Source organism: Anomaloglossus baeobatrachus, chromosome 5 (assembly GCF_048569485.1).
Source record: "Anomaloglossus baeobatrachus isolate aAnoBae1 chromosome 5, aAnoBae1.hap1, whole genome shotgun sequence".
Taxonomy (NCBI): Eukaryota; Metazoa; Chordata; class Amphibia; order Anura; family Aromobatidae; genus Anomaloglossus; species Anomaloglossus baeobatrachus.
This window is the reverse complement of record NC_134357.1, coordinates 7623119-7650903: the sequence shown is the minus strand read 5'-3', so window position 1 is coordinate 7650903 and position 27785 is coordinate 7623119. Positions and strand designations below refer to the sequence as shown.

Here is a 27785-nt window from a genome sequence, read left to right as displayed (position 1 = left end):
CCACCCCCATACAGGCATAAAGCCTTAACCCATCCACCCCCATACAGGCAGAAAGCCTAAACCCATCCACCCCCATACAGGCATAAAGCTTAAACCCATCCACCCCCATACAGGCATAAAGCCTAAACCCATCCACCCCCATACAGGCATAAAGCTTAAACCCATCCACCCCCATACAGGCATAAAGCTTAAACTCATCCACCCCCATACAGGCATAAAGCTTAAACCCATCCACCCCCATACAGGCATAAAGCCTAAACCCATCCACCCCCATACAGGCAGAAAGCCTAAACCCATCCACCCCCATACAGGCAGAAAGCCTAAACCCATCCACCCCCATACAGGCAGAAAGCCTAAACCCGTCTACCCCCATACAGGCAGAAAGCCTAAACCCATCCACCCCCATACAGGCATAAAGCCTAAACCCATCCACCCCCATACAGGCAGAAAGCTTAAACCCGTCCACCCCCATACAGGCAGAAAGCCTAAACCCGTCCACCCCCATACAGGCAGAAAGCCTAAACCCGTCCACCCCCATACAGGCAGAAAGCCTAAACCCGTCCACCCCCATACAGGCAGAAAGCCTAAACCCATCCACCCCCATACAGGCAGAAAGCCTAAACCCATCCACCTCCATACAAGCAGAAAGCCTAAACCCATCCACCCCCATACAAGCAGAAAGCCTAAACCCATCCACCCCCATACAGGCAGAAAGCCTAAACCCATCCACCCCCATACAGGCATAAAGCCTAAACCCATCCACCTCCATACAGGCAGAAAGCCTAAACCCGTCCACCCCCATACAGGCAGAAAGCCTAAACCCGTCCACCCCCATACAGGCAGAAAGCCTAAACCCATCCACCCCCATACAGGCATAAAGCCTAAACCCATCCACCTCCATACAGGCATAAAGCCTAAACCCGTCCACCCCCATACAGACATAAAGCCTAAACCCATCCACCCCCATACAGGCATAAAGCCTAAACCCATCCACCCCCATACAGGCATAAAGCCTAAACCCATCCACCCCCATACAGGCAGAAAGCCTAAACCCATCCACCCCCATACAGGCATAAAGCCTAAACCCGTCCACCCCCATACAGGCATAAAGCCTAAACCCATCCACCCCCATACAGGCATAAAGCCTAAACCCATCCACCCCCATACAGGCAGAAAGCCTAAACCCATCCACCCCCATACAGGCAGAAAGCCTAAACCCATCCACCCCCATACAGGCAGAAAGCCTAAACCCATCCACCCCCATACAGGCAGAAAGCCTAAACCCATCCACCCCCATACAGGCATAAAGCCTAAACCCATCCACCCCCATACAGGCATAAAGCCTAAACCCATCCACCCCCATACAGGCATAAAGCCTAAACCCATCCACCCCCATACAGGCAGAAAGCCTAAACCCATCCACCCCCATACAGGCAGAAAGCCTAAACCCATCCACCCCCATACAGGCAGAAAGCCTAAACCCATCCACCCCCATACAGGCAGAAAGCCTAAACCCATCCACCCCCATACAGGCAGAAAGCCTAAACCCGTCCACCCCCATACAGGCAGAAAGCCTAAACCCATCCACCCCCATACAGGCAGAAAGCCTAAACCCATATACATAATCTACATGATAAACCCTGGGGGCTCCATGTCAAGGGTATTACATCATCGACCTGAAATAAACCCCTCCCAACCCCTTATTACCCCTGAATAGTTGGGGAGCTGGAAGAGTGTAAAGCTCGGGCCGGGCGGGCACGACTCAGGAGCTGGGAGAGGGTACAGTTCGGGCCGGGCGGACACAACTCGGGAGCTGGGAGAGGACGTAGCTTGGGGGCTGGGAGGCTGCATCTCGGGGGGCCAGGAGGATGCAGCTCAGGGGGCTGGGAGAGGGCACAGCTCAGCGGCCAGGCGGGCACAGCTCAGGTGCTGTGCAGGTGCACATTGGGGTCTGGGAGGGTGCAGCTCAGGGGTGGGGGTCCACAGCTCAGCAGCAAGGTGGGCGTAGCTCAGGTGCTGTGCAGCCGCACATTAGGGTCTGAGAAGGTGCAGCTCAGGTGGCCAGGAGCGCTCAGGGCCGGGCGGGCTTCATAGCCTGTGCCTTCCATTGAGTCTGTACTCCGCCCTGCCCTCGCCCTCATGGAGGGTCTGTGCGCTCCTGGCCTGTGCGCTCCTGGCCTGTGCGCTCCTGGCCTGTGCGCTCCTGGCCTGTGCGCTCCTGGCCTGTGCGCTCTTGGCCTGTGCGCTCTTGGCCTGTGCGCTCTTGGCCTGTGCGCTCTTGGCCTGTGCGCTCTTGGCCTGTGCGCTCTTGGCCTGTGCGCTCTTGGCCTGTGCGCTCCTGGCCTGTGCGCTCTTGGCCTGTGCGCTCCTGGCCTGTGCGCTCTTGGCCTGTGCGCTCTTGGCCTGTGCGCTCTTGGCCTGTGCGCTCTTGGCCTGTGCGCTCTTGGCCTGTGCGCTCTTGGCCTGTGCGCTCTTGGCCTGTGCGCTCTTGGCCTGTGCGCTCTTGGCCTGTGCGCTCTTGGCCTGTGCGCTCTTGGCCTGTGCGCTCTTGGCCTGTGCGCTCTTGGCCTGTGCGCTCTTGGCCTGTGCGCTCCTGGCCTGTGCGCTCTTGGCCTGTGCGCTCTTGGCCTGTGCGCTCTTGGCCTGTGCGCTCTTGGCCTGTGCGCTCTTGGCCTGTGCGCTCTTGGCCTGTGCGCTCTTGGCCTGTGCGCTCTTGGCCTGTGCGCTCTTGGCCTGTGCGCTCTTGGCCTGTGCGCTCTTGGCCTGTGCGCTCTTGGCCTGTGCGCTCTTGGCCTGTGCGCTCCTGGCCTGTGCGCTTTTCGTGGGTCTATTAGGCGGTGGGTGGGAGTCTCAGGACCTTGACCCCCTCCGTTCTTCTGCCATTTAAAGTTCCTGCCAGATATGACGTAAAACTTCCTGGGACTTTAGTTGCTCGTTAACCCTTTGAATTGCACCGTGTAGCATCCGCCCCGTGCAGTGCGCAGCTCTGCAGACGTGCGGCGTCTGTGCTGTGGATTTCCCTGGTTGCAGTAATCAGGTGCCATGTCTCGTAAGACGGCAGCATTTTTCCACTGAAATCCACGGCAGTTTGTGACCGCTAATTTCTGCTTCAGATTTGTCTCCATGGCTTGTGGGATCGCGCTGACACCTTTATTACCTGCGGTGGCTTTTCCGCTAACCCTTGCACGTTCCCCATAGATGTGCTCCCGGTGGCGGAGTCGTGGTCACCACTGGCTACACGCACCCTGACGTCTCTATTAGTGGGAGCAGAAGTTGTCGTCACCGCCTCGTCACTGAATGCGGGGATATACAGTGTGCGCGTGGACAAGCCGCTGGAGAGCGGCGCGCTGCATGTGGCCGAGCAGCTGGTGATGGACGGGTTAGCACGCAGCGCCGCGGTCACTTCCAGCGGCTGTCCAGGTAACTCTTCACCCTCTACCGTGTGCCTCTGTCCCGGAAGCAGATTTGCCTCCTTACCTGATATAGTTTTTGTGAATAATTTCTCACTCCTTTGCTATTAATTTCCAGAAGGAAGAGGCGGCTGCCGCTGTCGTGAGCTCCTGAAAAGGGTAAGTCACATTCTGGGCAGGTGCAATGTTCTGTATGTGAAGTGCTGCAGCTGCCGGATGAGGGAGAAGGAAGACCGGGGAGGTCAGGAGCGCTCAGCACGGGGCCAGGCGGGTACAAATGTGGCCCGAAAATCCACCGTCTCAAGTTAGCTGCGATCTGTGCACGAGTTCTGCGCAGATCTGGTCTGGGATCACTCAGTGAGTGCATGCAGCAGATCTGGTCTGTGATCACTCAGTGAGTGCATGCAGCAGATCTGGTCTGTGATCACTCGGTGAGTGCATGTAGCAGATCTGGTCTGTGATCACTCGGTGAGTGCATGCAGCAGATCTGGTCTGTGATCACTCGGTGACTGCATGCAGCAGATCTGGTCTCATCACTCGGTGAGTGCATGCAGCAGATCTGGTCTCATCACTCGGTGAGTGCATGCAGCAGATCTGGTCTGTGATCACTCGGTGAGTGCATGCAGCAGATCTGGTCTGTGATAACGATCACTCGGTGAGTGCATGTAGCAGATCTGGTCTGTGATCACTCGGTGAGTGCATGCAGCAGATCTGGTCTGTGATCACTCGGTAAGTGCATGCAGCAGATCTGGTCTGTGATCACTCCATGAGTTCATGCAGCAGATCTGGTCTGTGATCACTCGGTGAGTGCATGCAGCAGATCTGGTCTGTGATCACTCGGTGAGTGCATGCAGCAGATCTGGTCTCATCACTCGGTGAGTGCATGCAGCAGATCTGGTCTGTGATCACTCGGTGAGTGCATGCAGCAGATCTGGTCTGTGATAACGATCACTCGGTGAGTGCATGAAGCAGATCTGGTCTGTGATTACTCAGTAAGTGCATTCAGCAGATCTGGTCTGTGATCACTCGGTGAGTGCATGCAGCAGATCTGGTCTGTGATTACTCGGTAAGTGCATGCAGCAGATCTGGTCTGTGATCACTCGGTGAGTGCATGCAGCAGATCTGGTCTGTGATCACTCAATGAGTGCATGCAGCATATCTGGTCTGTGATCACTCGGTGAGTGCATGCAGCAGATCTGGTCTGTGATCACTCGGTGAGTGCATGCAGCAGATCTGGTCTGTGATCACTCAATGAGTGCATGCAGCAGATCTGGTCTCATCACTCGGTGAGTGCATGCAGCAGATCTGGTCTGGGATCACTCAGTGAGTGCATGCAGCAGATCTGCAGATACTGATCATCTAAAGCCACAAAGGCGCCTGAAATCCGCACAAATCGTTTCCACCGCTCAGAGTTTTATAAAATCCCGAGCACTTATATACATACACGCACGCACGCTCATAGCCGAAAGTTTCAGCACCTGGAAATTGTTCTAGAAAATGAATTATTTCTCCATAATATTATTGCGGTTACATGTTTTGTTATACACCGGTTTATTTCCTTTGTGTTTATTTAAACAACACAAAAAAGAGGAAAAAAGGCAAAATGGGCAAGATTTCACACAAAACCCCAAACGTGACCCAGAGATAATTGTTGGCACCTTTACAAAATTGTAGGTAAATAGCTTGTTTCCAGCATGTGACGCTCTTTCACACTCACCTGTTGCAAGTAACAGGTGTGGGCAATAAGAAAATCACACCTGAAACCAGATAAAAAGGGGAGAAGTTGCCTCAATCTTTGCATTGTGTGTCTATGTGTGTCACACTAAGCATGGAGCACGGGAAGAGGAGGAGAGAACTGAGGACTGGAGAACCAAGATCTTTGAAAAATATCAACAATTTCAAGGTTACATGACCATCTCCAGAGAGAGATCTTGATGTTCCTTTGTCCACGGGGCACAACATAGTGAAGAACATTACAACCCATGTAGCTAATCTCCTTGGATGTGGATGGCAGAGAAAAAGTGATGAAAGGTTGTAACGCAGGATAGTCCAGAGGGTGGATAAGCCCAAATCAAGATCCAAAGAGATTCAAGCCATCCTGCAGCTCAGGGGCATCCGTGTCAGCGAGAACTATCTGTCCACATGTGAATTACATCAAACACTATGGAGGAGACCCAGGAAGACCCCACTGCTGACAAAAAAAAAAAGCCAAACTGTAAGTGAGTAACCAAAATCCTTCTGGTAAAGCGTTTTGTGGACAGAGGAGACCAAGATAGAGCTTTATAGTAAAGCGCATTATTCTACTGTTTACTGAAAACAGAATGAGGCCGACAAAGTAAAGAACACAGCGCCTACAGTCACACATGGTGGAGGTCAGAGATGTTTGGGGTTGTTTTGCTGCCTCTGGCACTGGAGGCCCTGACTGTGGGCAAGACATCATGAAATCTGAAGATTACCAAAGAATTCTGGGTGGCAATGTATAGTCCAGTGTCAGAAAGCTGGGGTGCGTCCTAGGTCAGGGGTCTTCCAGCAGGACAATGACCCCAAACACTTCAAGAAGCCCCAGAAATGGATGGAGACAAAGCGCTGGAGAGTTCTGAAGAGGCTGCAAGGAAACCGGATCTAAACCCCATTGACACCTGTGGAGAGATCTGAAGAGGCCGCAATGAGTCTGGATCGAAATCCCATTGATACCTGTGGAGAGATCTGAAAATTAAGAGAAGAGGGGAAAAGATAGAAGAGGAGAGAAGAGATGACGCCTTCAGATATGAGAGACCTGGAGACGTTTATAAAGAAGAGTCCGAGATTCCCGGTGAGAGGAGGAAGAAGCTGTGGACGGGAGAGGAAGCGACTGATGGAAGGGGTTTATTCCAAATGGTAAAGGACAAGGACCAATTATTAAGGAAATGGGGACAACAATTGTGTCCGGACTATTTTTGGGATCTTGTGTGAAATTATCTCCACTTTGGTGGTTTTTCTTGTTGTTCCAATAAACACAAAGCAAATAAAAATGTAACTGTAATTATATTCTAGAAGAAAAACGTCATTTTCTGGAACAATTCCAAGGTGCTGACACTTTCGGCTGTGACTGTGTGTGTGTATGTATACAGTGCCTACAAGTAGTATTCAACCCCCTGCAGATTTAGCAGGTTACACATTCGGAATAACTTGGCATTGTGACACTTGGACTGTAGATCAGCCTGGAAGTGTGAAATGCAGCAAAAAAGAATGTTATTTCTTTATTTGTTTTTTTTTTTTTTTTTAAATTGTGAAAAGTTTATTCAGAGGGTCATTTATTATTCAACCCCTCAAACCACCAGAATTCTGTTTGGTTCCCCTAAAGTGTTAAGAAGTATTTCAGGCACAAAGAACAATGAGCTTCACATGTTTGGATTAATTATCTCTTTTTCCAGCCTTTTCTGACTAATTAAGACCCTCCCCAAACTTGTGAACAGCACTCATACTTGGTCAACATGGGAAAGACAAAGGAGCATTCCAAGGCCATCAGAGACAAGATCGTGGAGGGTCACAAGGCTGGCAAGGGGTACAAAACCCTTTCCAAGGAGTTGGGCCTACCTGTCTCCACTGTTGGGAGCATCATCCGGAAGTGGAAGGCTTATGGAACTACTGTTAGCCTTCCACGGCCTGGACAGCCTTTGAAAGTTTCCACCCGTGCCGAGGCCAGGCTTGTCCGAAGAGTCAAGGCTAACCCAAGGACAACAAGGAAGGAGCTCCGGGAAGATCTCATGGCAGTGGGGACATTGGTTTCAGTCAATACCATAAGTAACGTACTCCACCGCAATGGTCTCCGTTCCAGACGAGCCTGTAAGGTACCTTTACTTTCAAAGCGTCATGTCAAGGCTCGTCTACAGTTTGCTCATGATCACTTGGAGGACTCTGAGACAGACTGGTTCAAGGTTCTCTGGTCTGATGAGACCAAGATCGAGATCTTTGGTGCCAACCACACACGTGACGTTTGGAGACTGGATGGCACTGCATACGACCCCAAGAATACCATCCCTACAGTCAAGCATGGTGGTGGCAGCATCATGCTGTGGGGCTGTTTGTCAGTCAAGGGGCCTGGCCATCTGGTCCGCATCCATGGGAAGATGTATAGCACGGCCTACCTGGAGATTTTGGCCAAGAACCTCCGCTCCTCCATCAAGGATCTTAAGATGGGTCGTCATTTCATCTTCCAACAAGACAACAACCCAAAGCACACAGCCAAGAAAACCAAGGCCTGGTTCAAGAGGGAAAAAATCAAGGTGTTGCAGTGGCCTAGTCAGTCTCCTGACCTTAACCCAATTGAAAACTTGTGGAAGGAGCTCAAGATTAAAGTCCACATGAGACACCCAAAGAACCTAGATAACTTGGAGAAGATCTGCATGGAGGAGTGGGCCAAGATAACTCCAGAGACCTGTGCCGGCCTGATCAGGTCTTATAAAAGACGATTATTAGCTGTAATTGCAAACAAGGGTTATTCCACAAAATATTAAACCTAGGGGTTGAATAATAATTGACCCACACTTTTATGTTGAAAATGTATTAAAATTTAACTGAGCAACAAAACTTGTTGGTTTGTAAGATTTATGCATCTGTTAATAAATCCTGCTCTTGTTTGAAGTTTGCAGGCTCTAATGTATTTGCATCTTATCAAACCTGCTAAATCTGCAGGGGGTTGAAGACTACTTGTAGGCACTGTAAATCTGCAGGGGGTTGAATACTACTTGTAGGCACTGTAAATCTGCAGGGGGTTGAATACTACTTGTAGGCACTGTAAATCTGCAGGGGGTTGAATACTACTTGTAGGCACTGTAAATCTGCAGGGGGTTGAAGACTACTTGTAGGCACTGTAAATCTGCAGGGGGTTGAAGACTACTTGTAGGCACTGTAAATCTGCAGGGGGTTGAAGACTACTTGTAGGCACTGTAAATCTGCAGGGGGTTGAAGACTACTTGTAGGCACTGTAAACCTGCAAGGGGTTGAAGACTACTTGTAGGCACTGTAAATCTGCAGGGGGTTGAAGACTACTTGTAGGCACTGTAAATCTGCAGGGGGTTGAATACTACTTGTAGGCACTGTAAATCTGCAGGGGGTTGAAGACTACTTGTAGGCACTGTAAATCTGCATGGGGTTGAATACTACTTGTAGGCACTGTAAATCTGCAGGGGGTTGAAGACTACTTGTAGGCACTGTAAATCTGCAGGGGGTTGAAGACTACTTGTAGGCACTGTAAATCTGCAGGGGGTTGAAGACTACTTGTAGGCACTGTAAATCTGCAGGGGGTTGAATACTACTTGTAGGCACTGTAAATCTGCAGGGGGTTGAATACTACTTGTAGGCACTGTAAATCTGCAGGGGGTTGAAGACTACTTGTAGGCACTGTAAATCTGCAGGGGGTTGAATACTACTTGTAGGCACTGTAAATCTGCAGGGGGTTGAATACTACTTGTAGGCACTGTAAATCTGCAGGGGGTTGAAGACTACTTGTAGGCACTGTAAATCTGCATGGGGTTGAATACTACTTGTAGGCACTGTAAATCTGCAGGGGGTTGAAGACTACTTGTAGGCACTGTAAATCTGCAGGGGGTTGAAGACTACTTGTAGGCACTGTAAATCTGCAGGGGGTTGAAGACTACTTGTAGGCACTGTAAATCTGCAGGGGGTTGAAGACTACTTGTAGGCACTGTAAATCTGCAGGGGGTTGAAGACTACTTGTAGGCACTGTAAATCTGCAGGGGGTTGAAGACTACTTGTAGGCACTGTAAATCTGCAGGGGGTTGAAGACTACTTGTAGGCACTGTAAATCTGCAGGGGGTTGAAGACTACTTGTAGGCACTGTAAATCTGCAGGGGGTTGAAGACTACTTGTAGGCACTGTAAATCTGCAGGGGGTTGAAGACTACTTGTAGGCACTGTAAATCTGCAGGGGGTTGAATACTACTTGTAGGCACTGTAAATCTGCAGGGGGTTGAAGACTACTTGTAGGCACTGTAAATCTGCAGGGGGTTGAAGACTACTTGTAGGCACTGTAAATCTGCAGGGGGTTGAAGACTACTTGTAGGCACTGTAAATCTGCAGGGGGTTGAATACTATTTGTAGGCACTGTAAATCTGCAGGGGGTTGAAGACTACTTGTAGGCACTGTAAATCTGCAGGGGGTTGAATACTACTTGTAGTCACTGTAAATCTGCAGGGGGTTGAAGACTACTTGTAGGCACTGTAAATCTGCAGGGGGTTGAATACTACTTGTAGGCACTGTAAATCTGCAGGGGGTTGAAGACTACTTGTAGGCACTGTAAATCTGCAGGGGGTTGAATACTACTTGTAGGCACTGTAAATCTGCAGGGGGTTGAAGACTACTTGTAGGCACTGTAAATCTGCAGGGGGTTGAAGACTACTTGTAGGCACTGTAAATCTGCAGGGGGTTGAAGACTACTTGTAGGCACTGTAAATCTGCAGGGGGTTGAAGACTACTTGTAGGCACTGTAAATCTGCAGGGGGTTGAAGACTACTTGTAGGCACTGTAAATCTGCAGGGGGTTGAATACTACTTGTAGGCACTGTAAATCTGCAGGGGGTTGAATACTACTTGTAGGCACTGTAAATCTGCAGGGGGTTGAAGACTACTTGTAGGCACTGTAAATCTGCAGGGGGTTGAAGACTACTTGTAGGCACTGTAAATCTGCAGGGGGTTGAAGACTACTTGTAGGCACTGTAAATCTGCAGGGGGTTGAATACTACTTGTAGGCACTGTAAATCTGCAGGGGGTTGAAGACTACTTGTAGGCACTGTAAATCTGCAGGGGGTTGAAGACTACTTGTAGGCACTGTAAATCTGCAGGGGGTTGAAGACTACTTGTAGGCACTGTAAATCTGCAGGGGGTTGAAGACTACTTGTAGGCACTGTAAACCTGCAAGGGGTTGAAGACTACTTGTAGGCACTGTAAACCTGCAAGGGGTTGAAGACTACTTGTAGGCACTGTAAATCTGCAGGGGGTTGAAGACTACTTGTAGGCACTGTAAATCTGCAGGGGGTTGAATACTACTTGTAGGCACTGTAAATCTGCAGGGGGTTGAAGACTACTTGTAGGCACTGTAAATCTGCATGGGGTTGAATACTACTTGTAGGCACTGTAAATCTGCAGGGGGTTGAAGACTACTTGTAGGCACTGTAAATCTGCAGGGGGTTGAAGACTACTTGTAGGCACTGTAAATCTGCAGGGGGTTGAAGACTACTTGTAGGCACTGTAAATCTGCAGGGGGTTGAAGACTACTTGTAGGCACTGTAAATCTGCAGGGGGTTGAAGACTACTTGTAGGCACTGTAAATCTGCAGGGGGTTGAAGACTACTTGTAGGCACTGTAAATCTGCAGGGGGTTGAATACTACTTGTAGGCACTGTAAATCTGCAGGGGGTTGAATACTACTTGTAGGCACTGTAAATCTGCATGGGGTTGAATACTACTTGTAGGCACTGTAAATCTGCAGGGGGTTGAAGACTACTTGTAGGCACTGTAAATCTGCAGGGGGTTGAAGACTACTTGTAGGCACTGTAAATCTGCAGGGGGTTGAAGACTACTTGTAGGCACTGTAAATCTGCAGGGGGTTGAAGACTACTTGTAGGCACTGTAAATCTGCAGGGGGTTGAAGACTACTTGTAGGCACTGTAAATCTGCAGGGGGTTGAATACTACTTGTAGGCACTGTAAATCTGCAGGGGGTTGAAGACTACTTGTAGGCACTGTAAATCTGCAGGGGGTTGAAGACTACTTGTAGGCACTGTAAATCTGCAGGGGGTTGAAGACTACTTGTAGGCACTGTAAATCTGCAGGGGGTTGAAGACTACTTGTAGGCACTGTAAACCTGCAAGGGGTTGAAGACTACTTGTAGGCACTGTAAATCTGCAGGGGGTTGAAGACTACTTGTAGGCACTGTAAATCTGCAGGGGGTTGAATACTACTTGTAGGCACTGTAAATCTGCAGGGGGTTGAAGACTACTTGTAGGCACTGTAAATCTGCATGGGGTTGAATACTACTTGTAGGCACTGTAAATCTGCAGGGGGTTGAAGACTACTTGTAGGCACTGTAAATCTGCAGGGGGTTGAAGACTACTTGTAGGCACTGTAAATCTGCAGGGGGTTGAAGACTACTTGTAGGCACTGTAAATCTGCAGGGGGTTGAAGACTACTTGTAGGCACTGTAAATCTGCAGGGGGTTGAAGACTACTTGTAGGCACTGTAAATCTGCAGGGGGTTGAATACTACTTGTAGGCACTGTAAATCTGCAGGGGGTTGAATACTACTTGTAGGCACTGTAAATCTGCAGGGGGTTGAAGACTACTTGTAGGCACTGTAAATCTGCAGGGGGTTTAATACTACTTGTAGGCACTGTAAATCTGCAGGGGGTTGAAGACTACTTGTAGGCACTGTAAATCTGCAGGGGGTTGAAGACTACTTGTAGGCACTGTAAATCTGCAGGGGGTTGAAGACTACTTGTAGGCACTGTAAATCTGCAGGGGGTTGAATACTACTTGTAGGCACTGTAAATCTGCTGGGGGTTGAATACTACTTGTAGGCACTGTAAATCTGCTGGGGGTTGAATACTACTTGTAGGCACTGTAAATCTGCAGGGGGTTGAAGACTACTTGTAGGCACTGTAAATCTGCAGGGGGTTGAAGACTACTTGTAGGCACTGTATGTGTGTATATATAACACTGGGGAACAATTTTAAAAAAAATTCTGTTGAGTTAGGTTTTTGAGCTGATTTATAGTAAAATTGGCATGCTGATTCCAAAAATGTGGTCAGTTTTTTTCTATCACGTCAGGTTTTTCCTCCTCCGCTTCCTGCCATAGAAGCACAATTGCACTGATTTCTGTAATAAGACTTATCTGAGTACAATGCGACTCATATAGAGCTACGTGGCCACTTGTAAGAGTAGTCACAGCTGAGACAGCGGTGAGAGGTGTGTGCAGCCCCCAATACGTCATACTTATCAATATCTTTACACAAAAAATGTATCCTAGTAGGAATAAATAGGATTTGTGATAGCTTTTCAGATCATGTCTGCTCCTTCTTCCTCTCGTCATAAATGCCTAAACAACCCTGACTCCTTCTGCTATATTTGTGGTGTTTTCACCATTCCAGTTCAAAGGGCACACATCAGTGAATTTGTCAAACAAGCATATTTTGAATATTTTAAAGTAAAACTCGGTGATGAAGATAAGCCATGGGCCCCTCACATAGTGGCAAGCAGTGTGTCGAGAGTTCACGGATGTGGACCAAAGGAACACGTGAAAAGTTGGCATTTGGTATCCGCATGGTGTGGAGAGAGCAAAAAAGTCATTCCACAGACTGTTACTTCTGTTTAGTGAAAACATCAGGATTTAACAGGAAAAATAAAAGTAAAATGGAATCTCCAAATCTAGCGTCAGCATCAGACCAGGCCTCATTCAGCTGAAATTCCAGGGCCAGTGACCAGCTCCATCTCTAGAAGTTCTGAGTGGTGTTGAGGAACACAGTGACAGCAATGATGCAGAATGTGACCTTCACAAGGATTCAGTGCGTAAGGCTATGTGCGCACGTTGCGTAAAAACATGCAGTTACGCTGCGCTTTGTAGCGCAGCGTAACTGCATGCGTCCTGTGTCCCCTGCACAGTCTATGGAGATTGTGCAGGGGCCGTGCGCACGTGGCGTCTAAGAACGCAGCGCTTCGGCTACTGCCGAAGCGCTGCGCAAAAAGAAGTGACATGTCACTTCTTTCCTGCGCTTTGCCGGCAGCTCCTGCTCTGTCTATGGCAGGAGCTGCAGGCAGAGCGCATGGAATCGGCGCTCACTACGGACATTTCTGCAGCGATCTAAAGCGCACATGTGCTCTTCAGATCGCTGCAGAAATATCTGCAGGGCTAGTACGCAACGTGCGCACATAGCCTAAGGGATCTGATCAGCACGAGTTAATGATTTATCACGTGAATTGGGCTTATCAAAAAAAGCTTCAGAATTCCCAGCATCAAGGCTGAATGAGAACAGTGACTTGAACAAGGAGCGAAGGTATCATACTTTCCTACTAGAGAAAGTACATTTGTGCAGCACTTTCCGTGTGACAGCGGTTTTGTGTTTTGCCATAATATTCCTGGTTTACTACAAGAATTAGGACTTTCAATGTACAATCCCAATGAATGGCGACTGTTTATTGATAGCTCAAAGCGGAGTCTTCAGTGTGTCCTTCTACACAATGGCCATTTATCTGGTGCAGCCCCTATTGGGCATTCTGTCTCTCTTCGTGAAGAACATGGAAATGTAAAGAGAGTTATTGAGTTATTGAAATATGACACACACAATTGGATCATCTGTGTTGACCTTAAAATGGTTTGCTTCCTTCTTGGTCAGCAACGTGGGTACACAAAGTATCCCTGCTTTCTCTGTATGTGGGACAGCAGAGCTCGAGAAAAGCATTGGGTTGAGTCGAATTGGCCTCCAAGATCTGGTCTTAAACCTGGAGATCCGAACATTCTACATCAGCCGCTTGTTGTCAGGAAGAATATACTATTCCCACCTCTGCACATAAAACTAGGTCTCATGAAGCCATTTGTAAAAGCATTGCCAACTGACGGCCACTGTTTTACATCATGTTGGCACTTCCTGGACTGTCCATCGAAAAAATCAAGGCTGGTGTGTTTGATGGTCCACAAATTCCACAGCTCATCAAAGATGAACATTTCACCGGGACTATGTCAGATCTTGAGAAGAATGCTTGGTTATCATTCAAAGACGTCATCAAGAACTTTCTTGGAAATACACGTGCAAGTAATTACAAAGAAATTGTTCAGAAACTATTGGAGAACTACAAAGCGCTTGGTTGCAACATGAGTATTAAACTACATTTTCTGCATTGCCATCTTGCCAACTTTCCGGAAAATCTTGGTGCTGTTAGCGATGAGCAAGGTGAACGATTTCACCAAGATTTGAAGGTTATGGAAGACCGTTACCAGGGTAGATGTGATGTACATATGATGGCTGACTATTGCTGGAGCATCAAACGGGATTGTCCTCAAGTTAAACACTCCAGAAAAAGCTATAAATGTACATTTCTTCGGCGCTCTATTGGGAGACCCAGACGATTGACGATTGGGTGTATAGCACTGCCTCCGGAGGCCACACAAAGCAATTACACTAAAAAGTGTAAGGCCCCTCCCCTTCTGGCTATACACCCCCAGTGGGATCACTGGCTCACCAGTTTTCTGCTTTGTGCGAAGGAGGTCAGACATCCACGCATAGCTCCACTGTTTGTAGTCAGCAGTAGCTGCTGTCTATATCGGATGGAAGAAAAGAGGGCCCATATAGGGTCCCCAGCATGCTCCCTTCTCACCCGCGGTGGTGCTTGTAAGGTTGAGGTACCTATTGCTGGTACGGAGGCTGGAGCCCACATGCTGTTTTCCTTCCACATCCCCTTAGGGCTCTGTGGAAGTGGGATCTTGCCGGCCCCCAAGCCCTGAGGCCGGGCTCCATCCACAGACCCAGAGAACCTGCTGGATTTGGAGCGGGAGTACAGTCAGGGACAAGGCCCTGCATCATTCAGGTACTCGGTGCCCCCGGCAGGCACGGACACTCTCAAGGCTTGCTGAGCATTATAGTGCGCCGGGGACAGTAGCGCTGTGCGCTGGGGTTAGGTCACTGCAGCTTTGCTGAGTGACGTTACATGTTGGGAACTACTGCGCCGACCGCTCCTGGAGCGGCGGCGCAGCTGCGACTTGTGGTGCGCCGGGGACTTTGCGCCGACCGCGCTTTTACGGCGGCGGCGCTTCTAACTTTAGCCCCCGGCTTCTGCGGCCTAGCGCCGCTTCGTTCCCGCCCCCACCCTGTCAATCAGGGTAGGGGAGAGACGCTGCTCAATTGGCAGCGCCGAGGGCTGGAGCTTTATTTACATGCTCCAGCCCTCTCACTAGGCACAGTGGGAAGCAGGCTTCCCGCTCTTCGTCTGTATACGCCCAGGGCCCGCCCCCCCTCTCCACAAGGACGCCGGCAGCCATTACACATGCAGTCTGGCTGGGGAAAGGCAGCAGGCTCTGGGAGACCCAGACTAAAGGGATTTCGGCGACCACACACCCGCTCCTAAGCGGGCAGTAAGCAGCACTTTAGTGCTGGCCCCACTAGTGCCTCAGTGTTATATTAGTGTACTTTTTTCTTGGTACCATATATATATATAGTTGCACTGTAAGGTCGCTTCTTGGCTGGACACCCTGTACTGCTCTGAGGAGGCAGCAACATGTCATCCGCAAAACGCAAGGGTGCCAAGGCACAGGCTGTGTACACTGTTTGTACTGCATGTGGGGCTGATCTACCGGCAGGCTCCACTGACTCACATTGTGTGCAATGTTCAGTCCCAGTGGCACTTCGTCAGCCAGAGCCTATTGTGGTGGTAGCCCAGGCAGAGACGCCTGTGAACCCTGCCCCGGTGACGGGGACAGACTTTGCAGTTTTTGCTGATAAAATGTCTGTGACTATGACAAAAATCCTGGAGACCTTGCAGTCCAGGCCAGTTACTCAGACCATGGACACGGCTGTGTCTATGCTCTCCGGTCCCCCTCAGTTGGAACTAATCCGTACTTCAAGGGGGTCTCAGGCATCACAGGCTGAAGTCTCTGACTCAGACGACAGTCCCAGGCAGCCTAAGCGAGCTCGCTGGGAAAGACCCTCCACGTCATCACTCTGCTCAGGGTCTCAGCGAGAAGAGTCTCTCTGTGATGAGACTGAGGACGGTGATCAGGATTCTAATCCTGAGGCCCCTCTTAATCTGGATGCCCCTGATGGTGACGCCATGGTTAATGACCTTATATCGGCAATTAATAGACTGTTGGATATTTCTCCCCCAGCCCCTTCTGCAGAGGAGGCAGCTGCACAGCAGGAGAAGTTCCATTTCCTGTATCCCAAGCGTAAATTAAGTGCTTTTCTGGACCACTCTGACTTCAGACAATCGATCCAGAAACACGACGCTCATCCAGACAAGCGTTTCTCTAAACGTTCTAAGGATACCCGTTATCCTTTTCCCTCTGAGGTGGCCAAACGCTGGACCCAGTGTCCAAAGGTGGATCCCCCAATTTCCAAGCTTGCGGCTAGATCCATAGTCGCAGTAGAGGATGGCGCTTCACTTAAAGATGCCAACGACAGACAGATGGACCTTTGGTTGAAATCTGTCTATGAAGCTATCGGCGCGTCGTTTGCTCCAGCATTCGCGGCCGTGTGGGCACTCCAAGCTATTTCAGCTGGTTTAGCACAGGTGGATGCTATCATACATCCAGCAGTACCGCAGGTGGCATCCCTAACTTCGCAAATGTCTGCGTTTGCGACCTATGCTATTAATGCTGTCCTAGAATCTACGAGCCGTACCGCTATGGCGTCCGCCAATTCTGTGGTTTTGCGCAGAGCCTTGTGGTTAAAGGACTGGAAAGCAGATGCTGGTTCCAAAAAATGCTTAACCAGCTTGCCATTATCTAGAGACAGACTGTTTGGTGAGCCATTGGCTGAAATCATAAAACAGTCCAAGGGTAAGGACTCTTCCTTACCACAGCCCAGAGCAAGTAAACCTCAACAGAAAAAGTGGCAGTCGAGGTTTCGGTCCTTTCGAGGCTCGGGCAAGGCCCAATTCTCCTCGTCCAAAAGGACTCAGAAAGAACAAGGGAGCTCAGATTCCTGGCGGGCTCACTCACGCCCCAGGAAAGCAAATGGAGGAACCGCTTCCAAAGCGGCTACCTCATGACTTTCGGCCTCCTCCCTCCGCATCCTCGGTCGGTGGCAGGCTCTCCCGCTTTTGCGACATTTGGCTGTCACAGGTCAAAGACCGGTGGGTAACAGACATTTTGTCTCGCGGGTACAGAATCGAGTTCAGTTCTCGGCCTCCACTTCGGTTCTTCAGAACCTCCCCACACCCCAACCGAGCAGATGCCCTGCTGCAGGCGGTGGACTCTCTAAGAGCAGAAGGAGTCGTGATCCCTGTCCCCCCTCAGGAACGGGGGCGAGGATTTTACTCCAATCTCTTTGTGGTTCCAAAAAAGGACGGCTCCTTCCGTCCTGTTCTGGACCTAAAACTGCTCAACAAGCATGTGAACGCCAGGCGGTTCCGGATGGAATCCCTCCGCTCAGTCATTGCCTCAATGTCTCAAGGAGATTTCCTAGCATCAATAGACATCAAAGATGCTTATCTCCACGTGCCGATTGCTACAGAGCACCAACGCTTTCTACGCTTCGTGATAGGAGACGACCATCTCCAGTTCGTAGCTCTGCCATTTGGTCTGGCGACAGCCCCTCGGGTGTTCACCAAGATCATGGCGGCAGTGGTAGCAGTCTTGCACTCTCACGGACACTTTCACCAAACATTATCAGGTGCATACCTATGCTTCGGCGGACGCCAGCCTAGGTAGAAGAGTCCTGCAGGCAGCAGTTGCCTCCCCGTAGGGGAGGGCTGTCTTCGCAGCGCTAACATGAGGTATTTCTTTACCCACCCAGGGACAGCTTTTGGACGTCCCAATCGTCTGGGTCTCCCAATAGAGCGCCGAAGAAGAAGGGAATTTTGTTACCGTAAATTCCTTTTCTTCTAGCTCTTATTGGGAGACCCAGCACCCGCCCTGTTGTCCTTCGGGATTTTTGGTTTGTTTGCGGGTACACATGTTGTTTCATGTTGAACGGTTTTCAGTTCTCCGAGGTTACTTCGGAGTGAATTTGTTTAAACCAGTTATTGGCTTTCCTCCTTCTTGCTTTTGCACTAAAACTGGTGAGCCAGTGATCCCACTGGGGGTGTATAGCCAGAAGGGGAGGGGCCTTACACTTTTTAGTGTAATTGCTTTGTGTGGCCTCCGGAGGCAGTGCTATACACCCAATCGTCAATCGTCTGGGTCTCCCAATAAGAGCTAGAAGAAAAGGAATTTACGGTAAGTAACAAAATTCCCTTCTTTTTACCTTAAATACTTGCATATATATATATATATCCTTTGTAAAAAACATGATAGTGTTAAACATATTTGTCATGCCTATTTCTTATATATTTCATTTTTTGTTCCTATTTGTACTATTTAAAAAAAAAACCAAAAAAAAAACACTTTTTAGGTACAGTAGTTTACATATTTTTGAGAAGACAAAAATCCTATAGTTCAAAAACTTGACATGATAGAGAAAAACTGAGATCATTTCTGGATTCAGCATCCAAAAATTAATTAAGAACAGTTGTCTGACCTAACTCCTAAAAAATTGAGTTCCCCAGTGTAGTATATATATATATATATATATATAATGTATAGTGCTGGCAAAAAGTATTGGCACCCCTGCCATTCTGTCAGTTAATACGCAGTTTCTTCCTGAAAATGATTGCAATCACAAATTCTTTGATATTATCTTCATTTAATTTGTCTTCAATGGAAAAAAAATTGTCATAAAGCCAAATTGGATATAATTCTACACCAAACATAAAAAAGGGGGTGGACAAAAGTATTGGCACTGTTTGAAAAATCCTGTGCTGCTTCTGTAATTTGTGTAATAACAGCGCCTGTAACTTACCTGTGGCACCTAACAGGGGCTGGCAATAATAAATCACACTTGCAGCAGGTGACATGGATTAAAATTGACGCAACCTCTGTCCTCTGTCCTTGTGTGACCACATTGAGCATGGAGAAAAGAAAGAAGAGCAAAGAACTGTCTGAGGACTTGAGAATCCAAATTGTGAGGAAGCATGAGCAATCTCAAGGCTACAAGTCCATCTCCAAAGACCTGACAGTTCCTGTGTCTACGATGCGAAGTGTCATCAAGAAGTGTAAAGCCCATGGCACTGTGACTAACCTCCCTAGATGTGGAGGGAAAAGAAAAATTGACGAGAGATTTCAACGCAAGATTGTGCGGATAGTGGATAAAGAACCTCGACTAACATCCAAACAAGTTCAAGCTGCCCTGCAGTCCGAGAGTACAACAGTGTCAGCCCGTACTATCCGTCGGCGTCTGAATGAAAAGGGACTGTGTGGTAGGATACCCAGGAAGACCCCACTTCTTACCCCGAGACATAAAAAAGCCAGGCTGGAGTTTGCCAAAACTTACCTGAGAAAGCCTAAAACGTTTTGGAAGAATGGTCTCTGGTCAGATGAGACAAAAGTAGAGCTTTTTGGGAGAAGCCATCAACATAGAGTTTACAGGAAAAAAAAAGAGGCATTCAAAGAAAGAACACGGTCCCTACAGTCAAACATGGCGGAGGTTCCCTGATGTTTTGGGGTTGCTTTGCTGCCTCTGGCACTGGACTGCTTTACTGTGTGCATGGCATTATGAAGTCTGAAGACTACCAACAAATTTTGCAGCATAATGTAGGGCCCAGTGTGAGAAAGCTGGGTCTCCCTCAGAGGTCATGGGTCTTCCAGGAGGACAATGACCCAAAACACACTTCAAAAAGTACTAGAAAATGGTTTGATAGAAAGCACTGGAGACTACTAAAGTGGCCAGCAATGAGTCCAGACCTGAACCCCATAGAAGACCTGTGGCGAGATCTCACAATGGCAGTTTGGAGAAGGCCCCCTTCAAATCTCAGGGACCTGGAGCAGTTTACAAAGAAGAATGGTCTAAAATTCCAGCAGAGCATTGCAAGAAACTCATTGATGGAACTGGAAGCGGTTGTGCGCAGTTATTTTGGCTAAAGGTTGTGCAACCAAGTATTAGGCTAAGGGTGCCAATACTTTTGTCTGGCCCATTTTTGCAGTTTTGTGTGAAATGATCAATGATTTGATTTTTTTCATTCTCTTTTGTGTTTTTTCATTGCAAGCAAAATAAATGAAGATAATAACACCAAAGAATTTGTGATTGCAATCATTTTCAGGAAGAAACTGAGGATTCTCTGACAGAATTGCAGGGGTGCCAATACTTTTGGCCAGCACTGTGTGTATAATAAAAATATATACTATATATACTATATATATTATATATAATCCGCACGCGCTGCTGAGGAACACTTGATACTTCCAAGATCTCTGGGGGTGAAGCTGGAAGCAGAGCACAATCTTTCTCGGGTCGTACAATACTTCGCCGGCTGCGGTGGAGGAGGAGGAGCAGTGGATCGCGGTATTCCAGGCGGTTGCGGTCAGTGTGTGTCGGGGCAGAGCCGGCACCGGGGCGGTATTTGTTGTAATTGCGGAGGAGCCGCGTGTGTCTAGCCCCTTATCTGGTCCCATCCTCCTCCCCCGGCGCTGTGTTGGGACATGCTGGCACATTTCTGTCTGCGGCTGGTGTGTTGTGCTCCGGTGCAGGTCAGGGCAGGATCCTCGTGGTTAGTAGCGTCGTCCTGCCCCCATACTGTCAGCACAGACCCCGGACACGGGCGACACGCTGCTGATAATGGGGGAGCGTTAGGCTTCACCATTGTATGATCTTCCTTATGTTTAACCCCTTCCCAACATAGTGGAATAATACTTTCTATGTCTGGAGCGTGTACCGGGTGCGGATGGCTTCCCATGCCATAGGCTCCAATAGCCGCCATCTTGGCACTCCTAGGGGTCCAATATATTCAGTGTGATATTGCAGTATACAGCCCAGAGGACAGAAAATAACGTGGAATGTAAAAGAAAATCCTAATAATGAGAGTGGTTCCTCTTCCTGCTTTAACCTCTTCCTCTCTGATAATGCTAAAGTATGGAAACCATGAATGTGTGAACATGGACCTGCATTACTGCTAAGGAAAATCTAAGAAAAATTAGATATTTAGCATATAGAAATGGCCATTTGTATATCTGCCCAGTTGCCCCTTCATGGCATATCTCGTAACTGGGTCCCTGACGCTATTCTGAAGCCTCTCTCTGGGTTAAAAACCTCCTGTGTATGGGCACGTAGAAACCTGCTATATAGGATAAGATTACCTGTGGCAACTGGGGGAGGCTGCACGGTCAGAAGGTATGACCCTCTTCATATAGACAGGGTCGTACCCAGTTACGAGATATGCCGTGAAGGGGCAACTGGGCAGATATACCAATGGCCATTTCTATATGCTAAATATCTCATTTCTTCGGCGCTCCATTGGGAGACCCAGACGATTGGGTGTATAGCTACTGCCTCCGGAGGCCACACAAAGCATTACACTAAAAAGTGTAAGGCCCCTCCCCTTCTGGCTATACACCCCCCGTGGGATCACGGGCTGCTCAGTTTTCAAGCTTTGTGCGAAGGAGGTCAGACATCCACGCATAGCTCCACTGTTTAGTCAGCAGTAGCTGCTGACTATATCGGATGGAAGAAAAGAGGGCCCATACTAGGGCCCCCAGCATGCTCCCTTCTCACCCCATTCCTTTTGGCGGTGTTTGTTAAGGTTGAGGTACCCATTGTGGGTACGGAGGCTGGAGCCCACATGCTGCTTTCCTTCCCCATCCCCCTGAGGGGCTCTGAGGAAGTGGGATCTTACCGGCCCCCAAGCCCTGGGGCCGGGCTCCATCCACAGACCCATAGAACCTGCTGGATACGGAGCTGGGTACCGTTCAGGGACAAGGCCCTGCAACATTCAGGTACTCTGTGTCCCCGTTCAGACAGGCACACTCCAGACTTGCTGGGTGTGCTAGTGCGCCGGGGACAGTAGCGCTGGGGTCGTGTCACTGCAGCTTAACTGAGTGACTTTATGGTTGGGAACTACCGCGCCGACCGCCCCTAGAGCGGCGGCGCGGCTGAGACTTGTGGTGCGCCGGGGACTTAGCGCCGACCGTGCTTTTACGACGGCGGCGCTTATAAATTTAGTCCCCGGCTTTTGCGGCCTAGCTCCGCTTCGTTCCCGCCCCCACCCTGTCAATCAGGGCAAGGGAGAGACGCTGTGCAATAGGCAGCGCCGAGGGCTGGAGCCTTATTTACATGCTCCAGCCCTCTCACTGGGCACAGTGGGACGCATGTTTCCCGCACTTTGTCTGTATACGCCCAGGGCCCGCCCCCCCCTCCACAGGACGCCGGCAGCCATTCCTGCATGCAGTCTGGCTGGAGAACGGACACAGGCTCTGGGAGACCCAGACAAGGGATTTTGGCGACCACACACCCGCTTTTCAGCGGGCGGTAAGCGGCACATATGTGCTGGCCCCACTAGTGCCACAGTGTTGTTATTGGTGTACTTCTACTGTGCCATATATATATATACATATTGCACTGCGGTCGCTTCTTGGCTTATACCCTATACTGCTCTAAGGAGACAACAACATGTCATCCGCAAAACGCAAGGGTGCCAAGGCACGGGCTGTATACGAGGCGTGTACCGCATGTGGGGCTGATCTACCGGCAGGTTCCAATGACCCCCATTGTGTGCAATGTTCGATCCCTGTGCCGCTTCGGCAGCCGGAGTCTATGATAGTAGTGACCCAGGCAGAGACACCGGTGAACCCTGCCCCGGTGACGGGGACAGAGTTTGCAGTTTTCGCTGATAAGATGTCTGTGACTATGACAAAGATACTGGAAACCTTGCAGTCCAGGCCAGTTACCCAGACCATGGACACTGCTGAGTCAATGCTCCCTGGTCCCCCTCAGTTGGAACTTATCCGTGCTCCAAGGGGGGTCCCTGGCATCACAGGCTGATGGCTCTGACTCGGATGACAGTCCCAGGCAGCCTAAGCGTGCTCGCTGGGAGAGACCCTCCACGTCATCACGCTGGTCAGGGTCTCAGCGAGAAGAGTCTCTGTATGATGAGACAGAGGGGGGTGATCAGGAGTCCAATCCTGAGACCGCACTCAATCTGGATACGCCTGATGGTGACGCCATGGTAAATGACCTTATAGCGGCCATCAATAGGCTGTTGGATATTTCTCCCCCAGCCCCTTCAGCAGAGGAGGCAGCTGCACAGCAGGAGAAGTTCCATTTCAGATATCCAAAGCGTAAATTGAGTACTTTTCTGGACCACTCTGACTTCAGAGAATCAGTTCAGAAACACCATACTTATCCAGACAAGCGTTTCTCCAAACGTCTTAAGGATACACGTTATCCCTTTCCCCCTGACGTGGTCAAACGCTGGACCCAGTGTCCAAAGGTGGATCCCCCAATCTCCAGGCTTGCGGCTAGATCCATAGTTGCAGTGGAAGATGGGGCTTCACTTAAAGATCCCAATGACAGACAGATGGACCTTTGGTTGAAATCTGTCTATGAAGCTATCGGCGCCTCGTTTGCTCCAGCATTCGCGGCCGTGTGGGCACTCCAAGCTATTTCAGCTGGTCTGGCACAGGTGGACTCTATCTTACGTCCAGCAGTGCCGCAAGTGGCGTCCTTGACGACGCAAATGTCTGCGTTTGCGACCTACGCTATCAATGCAGTCCTGGACTCTACGAGCCGGACCTCAATGGCGTCCGCCAACTCTGTAGTTTTGCGCAGAGCCTTGTGGTTAAAGGAATGGAAAGCAGATTCTGCTTCCAAAAAATGTTTAACCAGCTTGCCATTATCTGGAGACAGACTGTTTGGTGAGCAATTGGCTGAGATCATTAAACAGTCCAAGGGTAAGGACTCTTCCTTACCCCAGCCCAGATCAAGCAAACCTCAACAGAGGAGGGGACAGTCGAGGTTTCGGTCCTTTCGAGGCTCGGGCAGGGCCCAATTCTCCTCGTCCAAAGGGACTCAGAAGGACCAAAGGAACTCAGATTCCTGGCGGGCTCAATCACGCCCAAAGAAAGCAACCGGAGGAACCGCTTCCAAGGCGGCTGCCTCATGACTTTCGGCCTCCTCTCTCCGCATCCTCGGTCGGGGGCAGGCTCTCCCGCTTTTGCGACATTTGGCTGCCACAGGTCAAGGACCGGTGGGTAACAGACATTTTGTCTCACGGGTACAGGATAGAGTTCAGTTCTCGTCCTCCGCCTCGGTTCTTCAGAACTTCCCCACATCCCGACCGAGCAGATGGCCTTCTGCAGGCGGTGGCCTCACTAAGAGCAGAAGGAGTGGTGGTCCCGGTTCCTCTTCAGGAACAAGGGCAAGGTTTTTACTCCAATCTCTTTGTGGTTCCAAAAAAGGACTGCTCGTTCCGTCCTGTTCTGGACCTAAAACTGCTCAACAAGCATGTGAAAACCAGGCGGTTCCGGATGGAATCCCTCCGCTCCGTCATTGCCTCAATGTCCCAAGGAGATTTCCTAGCATCAATAGACATCAAAGATGCTTATCTCCACGTGCCGATTGCTCCAGAGCACCAGCGTTTTCTACGCTTCGTGATAGGAGACGACCATCTTCAGTTCGTAGCTCTGCCATTTGGTCTGGCGACAGCCCCACGGGTTTTCACCAAGGTCATGGCGGCACTGGTAGCAGTCTTGCACTCTCAGGGACACTCGGTGATCCCGTACTTAGACGATCTTCTGGTCAAGGCACCTTCTCAAGAGGCATGCCAACTCAGCCTGACTGTTGCGCTGGAGACTCTCCAGACTTTCGGGTGGATCATCAACTTTTCAAAGTCAAATCTGTCACCGACCCAATCACTAACGTATCTTGGCATGGAGTTTCATACTCTCTCAGCGATAGTGAAGCTTCCGCTGGACAAGCAGCGTTCACTACAGACAGGGGTGCAGTCTCTCCTTCACGGTCAGTCGCACTCCTTAAGACGCCTCATGCACTTCCTAGGGAAGATGGTGGCGGCAATGGAGGCAGTCCCGTTTGCACAGTTTCATCTGCGCCCACTTCAATGGGACATTCTCCGCCAATGGGACGGGAAGTCAACGTCCCTGGACAGGAAAGTCTCTCTTTCCCAGTCGGCCAAGGATTCCCTGCAGTGGTGGCTTCTTCCCACCTCATTATCACAGGGAAGGTCCTTCCTACCCCCATCCTGGGCAGTGGTCACGACAGACGCGAGCCTGTCAGGGTGGGGAGCAGTTTTTCTCCACCACAGAGCTCAGGGTACGTGGACTCAGCAGGAGTCCACCCTTCAGATCAATGTTCTGGAAATCAGGGCAGTGTATCTTGCCCTACTAGCCTTCCAGCAGTGGCTGGAAGGAAAGCAGATCCGAATTCAGTCGGACAATTCCACAGCGGTGGCATACATCAACCACCAAGGAGGGACACGCAGTCGGCAAGCCTTCCAGGAAGTCCGGCGGATTCTGATGTGGGTGGAGGACAGAGCATCCACCATATCCGCAGTTCACATCCCGGGCGTAGAAAACTGGGAAGCAGACTTCCTCAGTCGCCAGGGCATGGACGCAGGGGAATGGTCCCTTCACCCGGACGTGTTTCAGGAAATCTGTCGCCGCTGGGGGGGTGCCGGACGTCGACCTAATGGCGTCTCGGCACAACAACAAAGTTCCGGCCTTCATGGCGCGGTCTCGCGATCAAAGAGCTCTAGCGGCAGACGCCCTAGTGCAAGATTGGTCGCAGTTCCGGCTCCCTTATGTGTTTCCACCTCTGGCACTCTTGCCCAGAGTGCTACGCAAGATAAGATCCGATTGCAGCCGCGTCATACTCGTCGCCCCAGACTGGCCGAGGAGGTCGTGGTACCCGGATCTGTGGCATCTCACGGTCGGCCGACCGTGGGCACTACCAGACCGGCCAGACCTACTGTCCCAAGGGCCGTTTTTCCATCTGAATTCTGCGGCCCTGAACCTGACTGTGTGGCCATTGAGTCCTGGATCCTAGCGTCTTCAGGATTATCTCAAGGGGTTGTTGCCACCATGAGACGGGCTAGGAAACCATCCTCCGCCAAGATCTACCACAGAACGTGGAAGATATTCTTATCCTGGTGCTCGGCTCAGGGAGTGTCTCCCTGGCCATTTGCATTGCCTACTTTTCTTTCTTTCCTGCAATCTGGGTTAGAAAAGGGCTTGTCGCTCGGCTCCCTGAAAGGGCAAGTCTCGGCGCTATCCGTGTTTTTTCAGAAGCGTCTAGCACGACTTCCTAAGGTGCGCACGTTCCTGCAGGGGGTTTGTCATATCGCTCCCCCGTACAAGCGGCCGTTAGATCCATGGGATCTCAACAGGGTACTAGTTGCTCTCCAGAAGCCGCCCTTCGAGCCTCTGAGGGATGTTTCACTTTCTCGACTATCACAGAAAGTGGCCTTTCTGGTAGCGATCACGTCTCTTCGGAGAGTGTCTGAGCTAGCAGCGCTGTCATCTAAGGCTCCCTTCCTGGTATTCCACCAGGACAAGGTAGTGCTGCGCCCCATTCAGGAGTTTCTCCCTAAGGTGGTATCCTCGTTTCATCTTAATCAGGATATCTTCTTACCATCCTTTTGTCCTCATCCGGTTCATCGGTATGAAAAGGATTTACATTTGTTGGATCTGGTGAGAGCACTCAGAATCTACATTTCCCGCACGGCGCCTCTGCGCCGCTCGGATGCACTCTTTGTCCTTGTCGCTGGTAAGCGCAAAGGGTCGCAGGCTTCCAAATCCACCCTGGCTCGATGGATCAAAGAACCAATTCTTGAAGCCTACCGTTCTGCTGGGCTTCCGGTTCCATCAGGGCTGAAGGCCCATTCTACCAGAGCCGTGGGTGCGTCCTGGGCATTACGACACCAGGCTACGGCTCAACAGGTGTGCCAGGCAGCTACCTGGTCGAGTCTGCACACTTTCACCAAACATTATCAGGTGCATACCTATGCTTCGGCGGACGCCAGCCTAGGTAGAAGAGTCCTGCAGGCGGCAGTGACCTCCCCGTAGGGGAAGGCTGTCTTTGCAGCTCTAACATGAGGTATTTCTTTACCCACCCAGGGACTGTTTTTGGACGTCCCAATCGTCTGGGTCTCCCAATGGAGCGCCGAAGAAGAAGGGAATTTTGTTACTTACCGTAAATTCCTTTTCTTCTAGCTCCTATTGGGAGACCCAGCACCCGCCCTGTTGTCCTTCGGGATTGTTGGTTGTTTTTCGGGTACACATGTTGTTCATGTTGAACGGTTTCAGTTCTCCGACGTTACTTCGGAGTGAATTTGTTTAAACCAGTTATTGGCTTTCCTCCTTCTTGCTTTAGCACTAAAACTGAGCAGCCCGTGATCCCACGGGGGGTGTATAGCCAGAAGGGGAGGGGCCTTACACTTTTTAGTGTAATGCTTTGTGTGGCCTCCGGAGGCAGTAGCTATACACCCAATCGTCTGGGTCTCCCAATAGGAGCTAGAAGAAAAGGAATTTACGGTAAGTAACAAAATTCCCTTCTTTTCTTAGATTTTCCTTAGCGGTAATGCAGGTCCATGTTCACACGTTCATGGTTTCCATACTGTAGCATTATCAGAGCGCAAACTGTCTTTTTTTGTATTTTATGTCATGTTCAGTTATGCGCCTGTTCACACGTCAGGTCGATGAGGCTGAGTGCAGGCAGTCTTTTTTGTCTTAACCTCTTCCTGACCGGGCACATTTTAGGGGTTTATTTACTTTTTTTATTTTTACACACTGTTCCCCTCTAAAGTCTTTTTATAAAGAAAGGGGCTTTATAACATATTAATACTTTTTTTTT

The 27785-nt window shown here is 49.9% G+C and overlaps 1 protein-coding gene across 1 annotated transcript in view; it reads left to right on the top strand.

Annotated features, from left to right (window-relative positions):
• The window catches only part of TDRD1 (tudor domain containing 1), a 130097-nt gene that overhangs the window by 99228 nt on the left and 3084 nt on the right, over positions 1-27785 (top strand). Inside the window, exons 21-22 of the mRNA XM_075348125.1 lie at positions 3199-3420; positions 3529-3569. Coding sequence (XP_075204240.1) covers positions 3199-3420; positions 3529-3569 — 263 coding nt within the window. The remainder of the gene's footprint in view (positions 1-3198; positions 3421-3528; positions 3570-27785) is intronic.